General features: G+C 40.0%; 1 protein-coding gene across 2 annotated transcripts in view; it reads right to left on the bottom strand.

Annotated features, from left to right (window-relative positions):
• Nucleotides 1–19,305, bottom strand: part of PCCB (propionyl-CoA carboxylase subunit beta) — a 103,470-nt gene that overhangs the window by 10,620 nt on the left and 73,545 nt on the right. For both annotated transcript variants that reach the window (XM_041734644.1, XM_041734643.1), the window contains one exon: nt 7,976–8,099. In XM_041734644.1, the coding sequence (XP_041590578.1) occupies nt 7,976–8,099 (124 nt within the window). The remainder of the gene's footprint in view (nt 1–7,975; nt 8,100–19,305) is intronic.

Genomic DNA, 19,305 nt, shown 5'->3' with positions numbered 1-19,305 from the left:
GTGAATTCTATAAAACATTTAAGAAATTATACCAATTCTCTACAATCTCTCCCAGAAGACAGAATCTGAGGGAATACTTCCTAACTCATTCTATGAGGCCAGGATTATACTATCACCAAAACCAGAAAAAACATTACAAGGAAACAGACCGATGTCTCTCTTAAACACAGACCTAACAAAATATTAGCAAATCAGCAATTTTATAAAAATAATTATATACCACTTCCAAGTGGGATTTATCACAGGTAAACAGATTCAACATTTGAAAATCAATTCATGAAATCCATTGCACCAACAGACTAAAGAAGAAAAATCACATGGATATATCAGTAGATACAGAAAAGGCATTCACAAAATCCAACATTCACAGTAAAAAACAAAACACAACCCCGTAAACTAGGAATGCAAGGGCAACTTCTCAACTTGATAGAGAACATCTAACAAAAAATCTAGAGCTAACATCGTACATAATGGTGAAAAACTAGAAGCTTTCCCACTAAGATGAGGTACAAGGCAAAAATGTCCTGTCACCACTACTTTTCAGAACTGTATGGCAAGTCCTAGCTTATCTGATAAAACAAGAAAACACACAAAAGGTACCCAGACTGGGAAGGAAGAAAACAAGATGTCTTTGTTCATAGATAACATAATAATCTATGTAGAAAATCCTAAAGAAGAGACAAAAATACTGCTGAAACTAAGAAGCAATTACAACAAGTTGCAGAATACTAATATACAAAAGTTAATCACTTTCCTATCTACCACATAGTGAATTTGAAACTAAGAACTCGGGGGAGGGGCAAGATGGCGGCAGAGCAGGGTCTCCAGGTCACCTGTCCTCAACAAATTACCTAGAAAACCATCCAATCATCCTGAAAACCTACGAATTCGGCCTGAGATTTAAAGAGACCAGCTGGAACGCTACAGTGAGAAGAGTTCGCGCTTCTATCAGGTAGGAAGACGGGGAAAAAGAAATAAAGGAACAAAAGGCCTCCGAGGGGGAGGGGCCCGCGAGGAGCCGGGCTGAGGCCGGGGCGAGTGTCCCCAGGACAGGAGAGCCCCGGCCCGGAGGAGCAGGAGCTGCACCGACCTTCCCCGGGGAAAGGGGCTCCCGGGGAATTGGAGCAGGATCCCAAGAAAGGCGGGGATGCCCTCGGGCTCCCTGGGACAGTAACAGAGGAACCGCGCCCCGGGGAGATGCGCCGAGCTCCCTAAGGGCTGCAGCGCTCGGCGGGACCCGGAGCAGCTCGGAGGGGCTCGGGCGGCGGCTCCGCGGAGGGGGCTGCGCGGCTCCGGGAACAGCTCGGAGGGGCTCGGGCAGAGGAAGAAGCTCCGCGCGGAGGGGGCTGCGCGGCTCCGGGAACAGCTCGGAGGGGCTCGGGCGGCGGCTCCGCGGAGGGGGCTGCGGGGCGGGAGCGCGAATCCAACAGCGCAGGCCCCAGAGCACAGGGCGCCGGGACACAGCCCAGGATCCGGCCTCCCCCCGGGACAGGCAGAGGCCGGGAGGGCCCAAGGACAGCAAGGACGCTCCTGCCTTGAGCTGAGCAAATCAGCGGCCCCGCCCAGGAGCCCCCAGGCCCTGCAGACGGAGAGCCCCGGAGCTACTGCGGGAGCTGACTCCAGGGTCCCAGAGCTGCCCCCGCCACTGTGGCTTCATCCCGGGGCCTCACGGGGTGAACAACCCCCACTGAGCCCTGCACCAGGCGGGGGCACAGCAGCCCCCTCCAAGTGCTAACACCTGAGAATCAGCACAGCAGGCCCCTCCCCCAGAAGACCAGAGAGACGGACCAGTTCCAGGGGAAGTCAAGGGACTTAAAGTATACAGAATCAGAAGATACTCCCCTGTGGTTTTTTTGTTTGTTTGCTTGTTTTTGTTTTGTTTTGTTTTGTGCTTTTTTTTTCTTTCTTTCTTCTTGATTTCTGATTGCTTCCCCCACCCCACCCCACCCTTTTTTTTCTTTTTTCTCCTTTCTTTCTCTTTCTCTTTTTCTTCTCTTTCCCCCCTTTTTTTTTATTTCTCTTTTTTCTTTTTCTCTTTTCTTTCCTTCTCTCTTTCTCCTTTTCCCAACACAACTTGTTTTTGGCCACTCTGCACTGAGCAAAATGACTAGAAGGAAAACCTCACCTCAAAAGAAAGAATCAAAAACAGTCCTCTCTCCCACAGAGTTACAAAATCTGGATTACAATTCAATGTCAGAAAGCCAATTCAGAAGCACTATTATACAGCTACTGGTGGCTCTAGAAAAAAGCATAAAGGACTCAAGAGACTTCATGACTGCAGAATTTAGATCCAATCAGGCAGAAATTAAAAATCAATTAAATGAGATGCAATCCAAGCTAGAAGTCCTAACGACGAGGGTTAACAAGGTGGAAGAACGAGTGAGTGACATAGAAGACAAGTTGATGGCAAAGAGGGAAACTGAGGAAAAAAGAGACAGGCAATTAAAAGACCATGAGGATAGATTAAGGGAAATAAATGACAGCCTGAGGAAGAAAAACCTATGTTTAATTGGGGTTCCCGAGGGCGCCGAAAGGGACAGAGGGCCAGAATACGTATTTGAACAAATCCTAGCTGAAAACTTTCCGAATCTGGGAAGGGAAACAGGCATTCAGATCCAGGAAATAGAGAGATCCTCCCCTAAAATCAACAAAAACCGTTCAACACCTCGACATTTAATAGTGAAGCTTGCAAATTCCAAAGATAAGGAGAAGATCCTTAAAGCAGCAAGAGAAAAAAAGTCCCTGACTTTTATGGGGAGGAATATTAGGGTAACAGCAGACCTCTCCACAGAGACCTGGCAGGCCAGAAAGGGCTGGCAGGATATATTCAGGGTCCTAAATGAAAAAAACATGCAACCAAGAATACTTTATCCAGCAAGGCTTTCATTCAAAATGGAAGGAGAGATAAAGAGCTTCCAAGACAGGCAGGAACTGAAAGAATATGTGACCTCCAAACCAGCTCTGCAAGAAATTTTAAGGGGGACTCTTAAAATTCCCCTTTAAGAAGAAGTTCAGTGGAACAATCCACAAAAACAAGGACTGAATAGATATGATGACACTAAACTCATATCTATCAATAGTAACTCTGAACCTGAACGGGCTTAATGACCCCATCAAAAGGCGCAGGGTTTCAGACTGGATAAAAAAGCAGGACCCATCTATTTGCTGTCTACAAGAGACTCATTTTAGACAGAAGGACAAATACAGCCTGAAAATAAAAGGTTGGAGAACCATTTACCATTCAAATGGTCCTCAAAAGAAAGCAGGGGAAGCCATCCATATATCAGATAAACTAAAATTTACCCCGAAGACTGTAATGAGAGATGAAGAGGGACACTATATCATACTTAAAGGATCTATCCAACAAGAGGACTTAACAATCCTCAATATATATGTCCCGAATGTGGGAGCTCCCAAATATTTAAATCAATTAATAACCAAAATGAAGAAATACTTAGATAATAATACACTTATACTTGGTGACTTCAATCTAGCGCTTTCTATACTGATAAGTCTTCTAAACACAACATCCCCAAAGAAACGAGAGCTTTAAATGATACACTGGACCAGATGGATTTCACAGATATCTACAGAACTTTACATCCAAACTCAACTGAATACACACTCTTCTCAAGTGCACATGGAACTTTCTCCAGAATAGACCACATACTGGGTCACAAATCGGGTCTGAACCGATACCAAAAGATTGGGATCGTCCCCTGCATATTCTCAGACCATAATGCCTTGAAATTAGAACTAAATCACAACAAGAAGTTTGGAAGGACTTCAAACACGTGGAGGTTAAGGACCATCCTGCTAAAAGATGAAAGGGTCAACCAGGAAATTAAGGAAGAATTAAAAAGATTCATGGAAACTAATGAGAATGAAGATACAACCGTTCAAAATCTTTGGGATGCAGCAAAAGCAGTCCTGAGGGGGAAATACATCGCAATACAAGCATCCATTCAAAAACTGGAAAGAACTCGAATACAAAAGCTAACCTTACACCTACAGGAGCTAGAGAAAAAACAGCAGACAGATCCTACACCCAGCAGAAGAAGAGAGTTAATTAAGATTCGAGCACAACTCAACGAAATCGAGACCAGAAGAACTGTGGAACAGATCAACAAAACCAGGAGTTGGTTCTTTGAAAGAATTAATAAGATAGATAAACCATTAGCCAGCCTTATTAAAAAAAAGAGAGAGAAGACTCAAATTAATAAAATCATGAATGAGAAAGGAGAGATTACAACCAACACCAAGGAAATACACACGATTTTAAAAACATATTATGAACAGCTATACGCCAATAAATTAGGCAATCTAGAAGAAATGGACTCATTCCTGGAAAGCCACAAACTACCAAAACTGAAACAGGAAGAAATAGAAAACCTGAACAGGCCAATAACCAGGGAGGAAATTGAAGCAGTCATCAAAAACCTCCCAAGACACAAAAGTCCGGGGCCAGATGGCTTCCCAGGGGAATTCTGGGAAAGAATTTAAAGAGGAAACCATACCTATTCTACTAAAGCTGTTTGGAAAGATAGAAAGAGATGGAGTACTTCCAAATTCGTTCTATGAGGCCAGCATCACCTTAATTCCAAAACCAGACAAAGACCCCACCAAAAAGGAGAATTACAGGCCAATATCCCTGATGAACATGGATGCAAAAATTCTCAACAAGATACTAGCCAATGGGATCCAAAGTACGTTAAGAAAATTATTCACCATGACCAAGTAGGATTTATCCCTGGGACACAAGGCTGGTTCAACACTCGTAAAACAATTAATGTGCCCTAAGATCAGGAACAAGACAGGGATGTCCACTCTCACCACTGCTATTCAACATAGTACTGGAAGTCCTAGCCTCAGCAATCAGACAACAAAAAGACATTAAAGGCATTCAAATTGGCAAAGAAGAAGTCAAACTCTCCTTCTTCGCTGATGACATGATACTCTACATAGAAAACCCAAAAGCCTCCACCCCAAGATTGCTAGAACTCATACAGCAATTTGGTAGCGTGGCAGGATACAAAATCAATGCCCAGAAATCAGTGGCATTTCTATACACTAACAATGAGACTGAAGAAAGAGAAATTAAGGAGTCAATCCCATTTACAATTGCACCCAAAAGCATAAGATACCTAGGAATAAACCTAACCAAAGAGGTAAAGGGTCTATACCCTAAAAACTATAGAACACTTCTGAAAGAAATTGAGGAAGACACAAAGAGATGGAAAAATATTCCATGCTCATGGACTGGCAGAATTAATATTGTAAAAATGTCAATGTTACCCAGGGCAATTTACACGTTTAATGCAATCCCTATCAAAATACCATGGACTTTCTTCAGAGAGTTAGAACAAATTATTTTAAGATGTGTGTGGAATCAGAAAAGACCCCGAATAGCCAGGGGAATTTTAAAAAAGAAAACCATATCTGGAGGCATCACAATGCCAGATTTCAGGTTGTACTACAAAGCTGTGGTCATCAAGATAGTGTGGTACTGGCACAAAAACAGACACATAGATCAATGGAACAGAATAGAGAACCCAGAAGTGGACCTTGAACTTTATAGTCAACTAATATTCGATAAAGGAGGAAAGACTATATCCACTGGAAGAGAGCCTCTTCAATAAATCGTGCTAGGAAAATTGGAAATCCACATGCAGAAGAATGAAACTGGACCACTCTCTTGCACCATACACAAAGATCAACTCAAAATGGATGAGAGATCTAAATGTGAGACAAGAGTCCATCAAAATCCTAGAGGAGAACACAGGCAACACTCTTTTTGAACTTGGCCACAGTAACTTCTTGCAAGATACATCCACAAAGGCAAAAGAAACAAAAGCATAAATGAACTATTCGGACTTCATCAAGATAAAAAGCTTTTGCACAGCAAAGGGTACAGTCAACAAAACTCAAAGACGACCTACAGAATGGGAGAAGATATTTGCAAATGACATATCAGATAAAGGGCTAGTTTCCAAGATCTATAAAGAACTTATTAAACTCAACACCAAAGAAACAAACAATCCAATCATCATGAAATGGGCAAAAGACATGAAGAGAAATCTCACAGAGGAAGACATAGACATGGCCAACATGCACATGAGAAAATGTTCTGCATCACTTGCCATCAGGGAAATACAAATCAAAACCACAATGAGACACCACCTCACACCAGTGAGAATGGGGAAAATTAACAAGGCAGGAAACAACAAATGTTGGAGAGGATGTGGAGAAAGGGGAACCCTCTTGCACTGTTGGTGGGAATGTGAACTGATGCAGCCACTCTGGAAAACTGTGTGGAGGTTCCTCAAAGAGTTAAAAATAGACCTGCCCTACGACCCAGCAATTGCACTGTTGGGGATTTACCACAAAGATACAGATGCAATGAAACGCCGGGACACCTGCACCCCGATGTTTCTAGCAGCAATGTCCACAATAGCCAAACTGTGGAAGGAGCCTCAGTGTCCATCGAAAGATGAATGGATAAAGAAGATGTGGTTTATGTATACAATGGAATATTACTCAGCCATTAGAAACAACAAATACCCACCATTTGCTTCAACGTGGATGGAACTGGAGGGTATTACGCTGAGTAAAGGAAGTCAATCAGAGAAGGACAAACATTATATGTTCTCATTCATTTGGGGAATATAAATAATAGTGAAAGAGAATATAAGGGAAGGGAGAAGAAATGTGTGGGAAATATCAGAAACGGAGACAGAACATAAAGACTCCTAACTCTGGGAAACGAACTAGGGGTGGTGGAAGGGGAGGAGGGGGGGTTGGGGATGATGAGTGACGGCACTGAGGGGGGCACTTGACGGATGAGCACTGGGTGTTATTCTGTATGTTGGTAAACTGAACACCAATAAAAAATAAATTTATTATATAAAAAAAAAGAATGGTTAAACAAAATGTGGCATATACCTACAATGGAATATCACTTAGCCATAAAAAGTTATAAAGTTCTGATACATGCTACAACATAGATGAACCCTGAAAACATTATGCTAAGTAAAATAAATTTGACACAAAAAGACTACTACTACATGATTCCACTTTCAAGGGATATCTAGAATGGGTAAATTCGTAGAGTAGATTTAGATCATCAAGGTCTAAGGGTTAGGTAGAAAGGGAGTCTTTTTCTACTTGAGGAATTTCTAGAATACAGTGGTAAGGACTGCAGAGTGTGAATGTAATTAATGCCACTACATTATATACTTTATAAAAGTTGTTAAAACAGCAAACTTTACATTATATGTACATATTTTTTTACCATGATAAAAAAGGTTGTTTAAAAAAAAAAAAACTTTTCTAAAGACAAGGTAAAATTGCCATGACAGAAATAAAAGATGAGGCTGGGCCTGTAGGGAGGGCACAGTTCTCCAACACAGGGATTCCAAATAAACCTAAGAAGGAAAATAAGAGGAAAGCAGTGTCTACCATCCTCATGCCAGACTTCCAACAGCACCCAGAGCACAGCCATGGCCAAGTCCCCATGACCTGGCTGGCCGTGGCTCAGCTCTGGCCATACCACCAGAAGGCTGTGGGAAACAGACACAGGAAGATCCTGTTAACTCATCACCCACCAACTGTGTACCTGACACTGGAAATAAAATGATGACTAAAATATCAACACCCCTGCCCTCATGGAGCGCATAGTTTTAGTGTGTGAGACATAAATCCAACTAGGGGGAGAAAGAAAGCAGACATCTGAAAAAGTAAAGAACTTCTTAACTTGAGGAAAGTTATCTATAAACCCTTAAACAATTAAAGTACAAAAGAAGCTCTTTGAGATATAAACATTAAAAGAGAAAAGAGCTTTTACAGCAAATTCTGAGTTTCTTCTCTGGCCAATGGAGGGCTCATCTGAGGAAAAGGCAGAAGGGAGACACCATGAACCCAGGCAGCCCTTGCCCCCAACCGCCGCCCAAGGTTTGTGAGAGCTTCTCCCACCTACCTGAAGCCACCTTAGGTTGGTTACCAACAATTCCAACAGTCCTCCCATTCATTCTTGCAAAACCAACAATGATGTTCTTGGCATAATTGGGCATGATCTCAAAAAATTCTCGCTCATCAACAACCTGTAGGGATAAATTTACACCAGAGCTCAAAATGATAAGGAACCAGATACAACTATATTACAGAATTCCAGGCATTCCCATTACAGAATGACAGAGCTGGAGAGCCCCCACCTCACCACAGGTTCTTCAAGGATGCAGGACAACTGGAATGGCAGCACCACCACCCTGTGGGAGGGGAAAATCTTCCTGCACACAGCTGGGGAGGATAAACCAGTACAGCCTTTTTAAAGGTTCCATTTGAATTTCCCAATATTTTTTACTCATGTAACTTTATTTTTAAATCATTTCAAACGTACATAAAAATTTCCAGAATAGTGGGGGGGGGGGGGGGGGAGTATATATCCTTCAGCCAGATTCTCCATTTAACATTTTACTATATATGCTTTATGGTTCCCTCTCCGTACCCACCTCCCCTTTCTCTCTCCTCTCCATATACCTGTGACTAAATATATATTCTCTTTCTACATATGTATGTATATACACACAATTTTTCTCCTAAATTGTTTGAGAGTAAGTTACAAAAACGATGCCTCTTTACTGCTAAGTACCTCAGTATATACCACCTAAGAACAAGGGCATTCTAACTACAGTGAGATTATCAAAATCAGGAAACTAATACTACTATAAAACCTTATTCAAATTTTGCCATTTATTCAATACCCTTTATAGCAACAAAAATCTGGTTCTAGAATCTAACCCAAGAGCACCATGTGCTTTTGGTAGTCACATCTCTTAGCCTCCTTTAATTTCCCCCCACAGTCCCTTTCTTCATGATCATGACATCTTTGAAGACCAGACAGGTCATTTAGTTATTTGCCTTGTTTGGGTTTAATGTTTCTTCATATTTAATTTCAGGGTATTTTTGGCATAGTATCACAGAAGTGACCCTCTCAGTAATGACCCTCACAGAGATCATGCCCACTCTTTTTCCTGTCTAGTACTCTATTGTGTGGATGTACCAAAGTTTACTCAAGTAATCTATGCATTGCTTACATTATTTTAAATTCAGGTTGCCTAGAATATTTTGCAACTGCAAGTAACACAACCTTGTACGTCTATAATTTTGGATGACGAAAAGTGTATCTTCAGTGTGAATACCTGAAAAAGGGACTGCTGGGTTCACATGTAAATATCCACTTAGTCTTAGAAATTACCATATGCCCTTCCCAGCAATTTATAAGAGTTTGCTTTGCTAGACTTACCAATGGAAAATGTTTTCAAGTTTTGTATTTTTTGCCAATCTGATAGATGAGAAATGATGACTCAGTATAATTTATCTTGCATTCCTAACATAATGAAAATGAAAACAATGAAAATGTTTTCAAATGAAAACATTTGAAAATCTTTCCAAATGTTTAAGGTCCATTTTATATATATTTTTGTGAGCTACCCATGGTTTTGCTTGTTTTTCTATCAATTTTGGTCTTTATTTCAAATTTTAAGAGTTTTTTTAAAACATATTAGAGATATTAATCTTATCTGGGATCTACATTGCAAATATGTCCTTCCACTTTGTTGCTTTTGACTTTCTTTATAAATTTTTGCTATGCAGAATGGGATTTTTAAACATTTGACCTAGTCAAATTTATCAATTTTTTTAAAAACTGAAACTGGATTTTGAGTCCTATCCAAAATCTTCATTACTTTCCCCTATAGTTAGGGAAATTCATCTACACTTTTAGCGTTTACATGGATTTTACTTACTATATCTAGTTCTCTGGTCTAACTGTGGTTCATTTTTGTGTAAAGTACTAACCAGCTAGCTATCCAGTTGTCCACCATTTATTAAAAAGCTATCTTTGGGCAGCCCGGGTAGCTCAGCAGTTTAGCACCGCATTCAGCCCAGGGCGTGATCCTGGAGACTTGGGATTAAATCCCACATTGGGCTCCCTGCATGGAGCCTGCTTCTCCCTCTGCCTGTGTCTCTGCCTCTCTCTCTCTCTCTCTCTCTCTCTCTCTGTGTCTCTCATGAATAAATAAATAAAATCTTAAATAAATAAATAAATAAATAAATAAATAAATAGTAAATAAATTAAAAGTTATCTTCACCCCTAGAATTTGAGGTAAAACCTTTTCCGTGTTACCTATATTCTATATATATACATGTATCTACTTCTAGTTTTTCTATTCTATCCCACTGGTCTGTTTGTGGAATAGCACCACACTATTTTAACTATAGTATGCTTTATTGTAGGATATGGCATAGTCTTTCTTTTGTAGTACATTGCTAGTTATTCTTGCACTTTTATTTTTCCATATGAACATATTTTTCTTAAACTTAAGGGAATCTTTAGTCTTCTTTTGAAATCTAGCTAGTTTAAAAACAAGTTGAGATTAATCTCTATGAACATTTGTATAAACTTGTCTAGCAGTATCGTAAAAATTTTCTTTGAGGGGCACCTGGGTGGCTCAGTTGGTTAAGTGTCAGTCTTTGGCTCAGGTCATGATCCTAGGTCCTGCAATCAAGTCCCGCATCAGGCTCCCTGCTCTGCGGGAGCCTGCTTCTCCCCATCCCTGTCCCTCTGCCTGCCATTCCCCCGGCTTGTGCTCTGTCAAATAAATAAAATCTTTTTAAAAATTTTTTGAGATTGCTTTAAATTTACAAATTAACTCAGGAAGAGTTTTTATGATATTAACCCAATAACCAGAATAGGCAATACCTCTTCATTTATTCAAACCTCCTTTCTTTTTTTTCCATAAGTTTTTAAATTCATCCCATAGGGTTGTTACTAAATATTTTATCTTCTTTGTTTGTTACCATAATATAATGGGTTATTGTATTTATAACAGTTTCTATGTTAATTTTATATCTTATTCCTTATTGTTTGTTTCAGCACTCTCTAGCATTTCATACTACACTGTATCAGATACAAACCATTTAACTTCGTTTTCAGGGCTTTTGCTTTTAGTTGATCTCCTTCTTGTGTAATTGCATTGGCTAATATCTCTAATGAAATATTAATAGTGTAAGCAGTAGGCCTCCTTGTCTTGTTCCTGATCTTAGTGGAACTAGGTTTTTCTTTATTAAGATGCTGGGTTATTAACTAGAATTTAAATTAAAAAAAACTTTTTTATTTTTTTTTTTAAATTTTTATTTATTTATGACAGTCACACACAGAGAGAGAGAGAGAGGCAGAGACATAGGCAGAGGGAGAAGCAGGCTCCATGCACTGGGAGCCCGATGTGGGATTCGATCCCGGGTCTCCAGGATCGTGCCCTGGGCCAAAGGCAGGCGCCAAACCGCTGCGCCACCCAGGGATCCCTAAAAAAAACTTTTTTAAAGTACCCACCAATTCCTATTTGCCTGAGTGCTCCTATTAGGAACAGGTGTACTTTCTTAAAAGCTTTTCTTAGCATCTATATAAATGATCGTATGGTTTCTCTCCCTTCTATCTATTAATAAAATACATCACTAGATGTCCTAGGACCTTGAATTCCTACAGTAAATCCCACTTGGTCATGGTGTATAATTTTAATATAGTGTTGGAGTCGACTAGCTAATAGTTACTTGGTGTTGTAATGCCAATACTGATAGTGATACTGATCTGAAGTCTTTTTAAATTGTCTTTATCAGATCCAGATATCAATGTCATACTTGCTTCATAAAAAGAATTGGGAGAGAGGAAGGTTTTCTGTTTTGGTTTTTTGGGTTTGGGGTTTTTTTGTTTTGTTTTGTTTTGTTTTACTGTGTATGCTCTTAAACAATACGTGTAGCACTATGACTCAGGTTTTTTAATGTTTCATGGAATTCCCAAATGAAACTATCTGGGTCATACACTTTCTCTGCGAAGTAATTCCTTCAATGGATTTTAGTCCACGTAAGCTTTTTACTTCTAATGGGGTCAATTTCTGGCAAAATGTTGTTTTCCAAACAAATTTATCTAGTTTATCTCATATGATTTTTAAGTTTATATCTCTACGGCTATTCCTTATTTTCATATTTGTATGAAATATGAATTTCATATCCATATGAAATTTCCTAAATAATGAAATTCCTGCTTTTATCCTTCTCAAATCCTTCGTGATTTCTTTCAAAATATTTTTTTTAATTTTATTTATTCATAGAGAGAGAGAGAGAGAGAGAGGCAGAGACAAAGGCAGAGAGGGAGAAGCAGGCTCCATACAAGGAGCCTGATGTGGGACTCGATCCTGGGTCTCCAGGATCACGCCCTGGGCTGAAGGTGGCACTAAACCGCTAAGCCACCCAGGCTACCCAAAATGTTTTGTTTTTGTTGTTTTTTTCCTCCTGGCTTCTTGAGCAGGGAATTTAGTTCATTCTCCTTCTTTCATTTTTACTAAGCACTTAAAGCCATATATTTTCCTTTGCTCATTGTTTTGAAAGTATTCCGCAGATTTTAATATGTAATTTTTTTTAAGAGTTCTGTCATTTGGACTTATATTTTCTCCTTTCAGTCAAGAATAGATTTTCAAAGAAACAGTGCTTTTGTTTCTGTGGCTATAAATTGATTGCTTCAATCAGTGTTGTTTGTGATATTTTTGTTTTATGGAATTTACCAATGCTCTCTTTCTGACCTAATATGTAATCATATTTTTGTGAATGTTCCATATATACTGGAAGGGATGATTTAATGCCTAGTACAAGGTTGTAAAGTCTGAAATACATCTAGAAGATCTACCCATTAGTGTGACTGAGATCTCTTAGATTTTTTTTTCTTTTTTGGCCATTTGACTTGTCTTTTTTTTTTTTTTTTTTTAACGATTTTATTTATTCTTGAGAGACACACAGAGAGAGGCAGACATAGGCAGAGGGAGAAGCAGGCTCCCTGCATCGGGAGCCCGATGTGGGATTCGATCCCGGGTCTCCAGGATCGTGCCCTGGGCCAAAGGCAGGCACTAAACCTCTGCGCCACCCAGGGAACCCCAGTTTTAAATATTAATACAAGTTTGGTTTTTCTTCTTCATACACTCCAATTACACGTAAATTCACTCTTTGCTTATCTACTCAAGTCATTTTTTTACCCTTTTATCTTAAATTTCCTGGTTTTCTCACTTTTCTTCAATGTTCCTTATTAAATTTCATTCAAGTGAATTCTCCTTAAAACATCTTCTATCTTCATTTCTGATAAACAATTTTACCCCTCTATTTTAATTCAATCAGCTCTAACTTTACTTCTATTTCATGTCCTTTTGTCATGAGTTTCTAAATTTCTGATTTTTATAACCTCAAATACTTACCTGAAGGTACTGAATTCAGACTGCAGTATGATCATCTACTTCATGACTGACTTTATAGCAAAGGGTGTTTTCTCAATTGAAGTTTTTTATTCTTACTTTTTATTTTAATAAGCTTTATATAAACGACTTTTATCTGTGCATTTTGTGCTCCAAGTTGGCAGTGAGATGACAAACATGACTCCCAGCTCAAGAGCTCCCGTTGTCTGTCGGTACAGCAAAGTGCCATTTACTTAATGCACATCTTGATTTTAGGGAAGGACAAGCAAAGGGGTAATACCCCCTTCAAAATTTATGGTTTTTATCTTGTAGACATATCAAGCTACTTTGCTTCATTTTTCCTTCACTTCACAATTTTCAAAGATGATCTCCCTTCTAATAGGTCTTCCCCAGAAGCAATGCCCTTCCATGACTGCTTTCTTAATTTCTATATGTTTAAGTCCCTTCCCTGAAGTCACTGCTGTGACTCAAAAGGACTCTTTTCCACTATTTTCACTTAACGGCGACTTCCTCTTCCTGAAAGCAATTCTACCAAATTCCTTTCTCTTTTATCTGTGCAATTTCTCAACACTCCAATTCTCCCACAGAGACTTGTAAGTGGGAATGCAAGAAACAGACCTACTTGAAATTGAAGCCAAGAAAATGACAGTTTTAATTGTTGTTCTTATTGACCTATACAGTTTTTGGAGGATATGTGGAGTTCTGGACTTAGAAGCTTGACTATCCAGAAAACTTTTTTTTCAAAAATTTTAAATATTCATACTGATTGACCAAATTCCATTGCTGGGCTCCAATCCACTGGATATACTCACAAAAATATACTAATATACACACAGATGTTTATTGCAGCACTGCTTGTAAAAGCAAAACCTAGAGGATCTAAATGCCTATCAGCAGGGCAATGGTCCATCCATAAAACAAATACTATACCGTCATTACAATAAATGAAGTAAATCTGTATTACCAGGTAGGGAAAGAAAGTGAAAAAGAGCAAAATGTGAAAGCATATATAATACAATTTTTTGAGTTAGAAGTAAATATATGGATACAATATTTGGAATGTAATAAATTTTTTTTGGAAAAACACAAAACTTAATGGCATTTACATCTGGGAAAGAAGGCTGATATGAAGAAAGGAGAAAGAAAAAGATGTACATTTCATTTTACATGTTTCTGTAATTAAAGTTTTCCTATGTACATATTACTTGCTTTTATTTTTAAAGCATTAAGAGTGTAGCAGAGACTGCTAAGTATCCATCTAAAATCCAACTTCCATTTCTATTACTGTACCACAAATGATAGGCAAATGGCTACATTTCCCAGCCTTCCCCTGCAGTTAGATGTGGCTATTTGACTATGTTCTCTATAATGGACTTAATTACAATATCACAAATGAAAGAAATGAAATAAAATATATGTACTAAACTATAAACTCAAAAGTTTGAGGGGGGGGATAAAATGAAAGAAACCAGAATATAAAAGTAGGTAACACAGCTTTAAAAGAGAAACTAAAAATTAAATTTAAAAAGTTATTCTCTGAAATAGATTAATAAAATAGATTGACTACAAGGTAACCTATCAGGAAAACATAAAACAGGTTCTAGTCCAAAATGTCAATGCAGGTAGACCTGAACACAACTCCCCCACAAACACACAAATCTACACCCACTTTTATAGCAATTCCTCTTCAAGAATTTCTGCACAACCTAAGATAGACCATAGAGAGGAAGGCAAAAGAGACACAGATATGGCAGTGAAGGGAAGCTCCACCCTCTCTCCCCAATGATGTGAACTACAATGGGGAGGGATATGTGGAGGGACCCTGAGCAGATCTGTCTGCCTTGGGGCACAGAAAAAAAGCCACAGTCTCCAAAGGCAACGAGAATATAAAGAAACCAGCCCTAGAACCCTGCCAAATGACAGAGTTGCTGCTGGAACTCTCTCCAGATCAAAAAGGGCTGGCAAGCGCCACAACTGAAGTTCCCTTCCATTCTGACAGCACAAATCAGAGCAGGGTCTGGGCACCACAGCTGGCCTGCTGGCTCAATGAGTCTTGGATGTCCTGGGGCATAGAAAAACAGCCATCGTTTAAAAGGGAAGTAGAATATAAACGATCCAGCCCTAGAACTCTATCAAACAGTGGGGAACTGCTGGAATCTCTCTGGGTCAGAGGGGCTGGCGAGCACCACAGTTTATGTTCCCCCTTCACCTCAATAGCATGGACAGGAGCAGGATCCAGGGGTCTTAGTGGCAGCAAGATCTGTCCCACTAAGACAGCCTCAGCATGGCACATCCTAAGACACCCCTGGTTAGCAATCACTATGGCTCTAGCCATCTCTCCAAGGTGACAAAGGTGCTAAGCACACCAGGATACTCCAAGCCCTCGACATGATAGCTGCACATTACTTGCTAGGACACCTCCAATACTGACTACTCCTGGCAATACCTCACCTCTATCAGTTTCTCTATCAGGGTGCCCCCACCACTGAGTACCCCAGGACATTCCAGCTCATGCCCATTTCGGCTTTAGCTTTCCTCCCAAGGAACCCTCTGTGTAGAGAACCTCAGGACCATCCTGGCCCATACCCACTTCAGCTCTAGCCATCCCACCAGGGCAGCCCCAGCACAGAGTGCCCCAAGACTCCCAGCCAATGCCAGCCACATCTCCAGAAAGTCAGCCAAAGGCACCAGGCACACACAATCTATACATGGGATGACCACACACAAGACCATTCCTTCAAGTGTAGTAACTTCAATTCCTTCATGTAACTGATCCACTGAATTTGCCTGAAAAAAAGACAGGCAAAATGAGGAGATAGAGAAATGTCCCAAATGAAAGAATACCACCAAACCTCAGAAAAAGAGGTAAATGAAATGCAGATAACCAGTCAACCTGATAAAGAATACAAAATAATGATTATAAAGATGCTCACCAGACTGGAGAATAGGTGAACTTAATGAGAACTAGAACAAAGAGAAAACTTTAAAAAGAACCAGAGTTGAACAATACAAAAACTAAAATGAAAACATACTACAGGGATCCCTGGGTGGCGCAGCGGTTTGGCGCCTGCCTTTGGCCCAGGGCGCGATCCTGGAGACCCAGGATCGAATCCCACGTCAGGCTCCCGGTGCATGGAGCCTGCTTCTCCCTCTGCCTGTGTCTCTGCCTCTCTCTCTCTCTCTTTGTGTGTGACTATCATAAATAAATAAAAATTTAAAAAAAAAAAAGAAAAAAGAAAACATACTACAAAGAATCAGGAGCAGATTAGAGGATGCAGAAGAATGCATCAGTGATGTGGAAGGCAGAGTACTGGGAAGCACTCAAGATGAAGAGCAAAAAGTCAGTAATTTTTTTAAATAAAGGCATTTAAAGGAATTTCTGGGACAACATCAAGCGAACATTCAGATTACAAGGATCCCAGGAGGAGAAGAAAGGGAGGGGCAGAAAACTTATTTGAAGAAATAACAGCTGAAAATTTCCCTAACCTGCAGAAGGAAACAAACATCCAGATTCAGGAAGCACAGAGACTTCCAAACAAGACAATCCAAAGGATGTCCATACCACAGTACATAATAATTAAAATACCAGAGACTAAAAATAAAGAATTTTAAAAGCAGCAAGAGAGAAGCCAGCAGGTAACATAAAAGGCAAACTCCATAAGGCTATTAGTGGAATTTCAGCAGAAACTGCAGGCCAGAAGAAAGTGACATGATATATTCAAAGTACTGAGAGGAAAAAAACTTCCAACTAAGGATACTGTACCAGGCAAGATTATAACTCAGAAGTGAAGGAGATTTAGAGTTTACCTAACAAAAGTGGCCTGACAAAAAATATTAAAGGGGCTTCAAGAGGAAAAGAAAAGGTCAAATTAGAAGAAATTTACAAAAGTAAAAAATTTCAGGAGTAAAAGCAAACAGGAAAGGTAGTACGGCAAACATTTATAATAAAGGTTAAAAGACTAGGGCACCCGGCTGGCTCAGTGACTGTCTGCCTTTGTCTCAGGTCATGGTCCTGGGGTCCTGGGATCGAGTCCCACATCAGGCTTCCCACTGGGAGCCTGCTTCTCCCCTCTGCCTATATCTCTGCCTCTCTCTCTTTCTCTAGAATAAATAAAATCTTCAAAAATAAATAAATAAAGGTTAAAAGACAAAAGTAGTAAAATCCATTACATTAGTTACAGGGGATTCAAAAATAAAAAGATATAAAATACCATATACATAAAACATGGAGGGGGCCAGTAAAAATGAAGCTCTTTTAGAATGTCTTCATACACACAACTATATATTAGGATGTTATATATGAACCTCATGATAACCACAAACCAAAAACCCTATGATAGATACGCACAAAAAAATAAAGAAAAAGCCACCCATAAAACTACAGAAAGTCATCAATCACAATAAAAAAAAAAAAGAGAGAGATCGGGATCCCTGGGTGGCGCAGCAGCTTGGCGCCTGCCTTTGACCCAGGGCGCGATCCTGGAGACCCGGGATCGAATCCCATATCAGGCTCCCGGTGCATGGAGCCTGCTTCTCCCTCTGCCTGTGTCTCTGCCTCTCTCTCTCTCTGTGACTATCATAAATAAATAAAAATTAAAAAAAAAAAAAAGAGAGAGATCAAGAGACCAAAGGAACAGAGAATATAAAAACAACCAGAAAAGAATGAACAAAATGGCAACAAATACATACCTACCAATAACTTACTTAAATGTAAATGGTTTAAATGCTCCAATCAAAAGACATAGGGTGATGGAATGGATATTAAAAAAAAGGAAAGAAAAGAAAAAAAGCCCATCTATATTCTGCCTATAAGAAACTTTTCATACCTAAAGACACAGACACACTGAAAGTGAAGGGATAGAAAAAGATAATTCCATGCAACTGAAAGGGGGGGGGGGCAGAATAGCAATACTTGTATCAAACAAAACAGACTTTAAAACAAAGACTGTTTAAAAAAAAGAGAGAGAGAGACTAACAAGAAACAAAAAACGCCATTACATAATGATAAAGGGACCAATCCAACAAGAAAATAAAACAATTTTAAATATCTATGGACTCGACACCAGAACACCTAAATACAAATATTAATGGACATAAAGAAATTGACAATTACAACAATTATAGTGATACTTTAGCACTTAATTTATACCCTGGATAGATTACCCCAAAAATTCAGATGACCCAGATGAAAAATTCAATGAGCAAACAATAGCTGTAAACAACATATAAGAACAGACACATATAAAACATTCCACATGGAAAAACATTCAAGAGCACATGGAACTTTTTTTTTTAAGATTTTACCTATTTATTCATGACAGAGAGAGAGAGACAGAGACAGAGAGAGACAGAGACACAGGCAAAGACAGAGACACAGGCAGAGAGAGAAGCAGGCTCCATGCAGGGAGCATGAGGTGGGGGACTCGATCCCGGGTCTCCAGGATCAGGCCCTGGGATGAAGGCGGCGCTAAACCACTGAGTTACCTGGGCTGCCCCCACATGGAACATTTTTAAGAATGAACAAGATTGAAATATCATTCATCTTTTCCAACCACCGCAGTATGAAACTAACAATCAATTACCAGGAAGAAAAGGAAAGGAGAGGAGAGAGGGGAGAGGGGAGAGGGGAGAGGAGAGAGGGGAGAGGGGAGAGGGGAGAGGGGAGAGGAGAGAGGAGAGAGGAGAGAGGAGAGAGGAGAAGAGAGGAGAGAGGAGAGAGGAGAGAGGAGAAGAGAGGAGAGAGGAGAGAGGAGAGAGGAGAGAGGAGGAGAGAGGAGAGAGGAGAGAGGAGAGAGGAGGAGAGAGGAGAGAGAAGAGAAGAGAGAAGAGAAGAGAGGAGAGAGGAGAGAAGAGAGGAGAAGAGAAGAAAAAAGGTCAGCCCCGGTGGTGCAGCGGTTTGGCGCCGCCTGCAGCCCAGGGTGTGATCCTGAAGACCGGGCATCGAGTCCCACGTCAGGCTCCCTGCATGGATCCTGCTTCTCCTTCTGCCTGTGTCTCTCTGCCCCTCTCTCTC

This window comes from Vulpes lagopus, chromosome 19, assembly GCF_018345385.1.
Source record: "Vulpes lagopus strain Blue_001 chromosome 19, ASM1834538v1, whole genome shotgun sequence".
Taxonomy (NCBI): domain Eukaryota; kingdom Metazoa; phylum Chordata; class Mammalia; order Carnivora; family Canidae; genus Vulpes; species Vulpes lagopus.
This window is presented reverse-complemented; position numbering and strand designations above follow the sequence as displayed.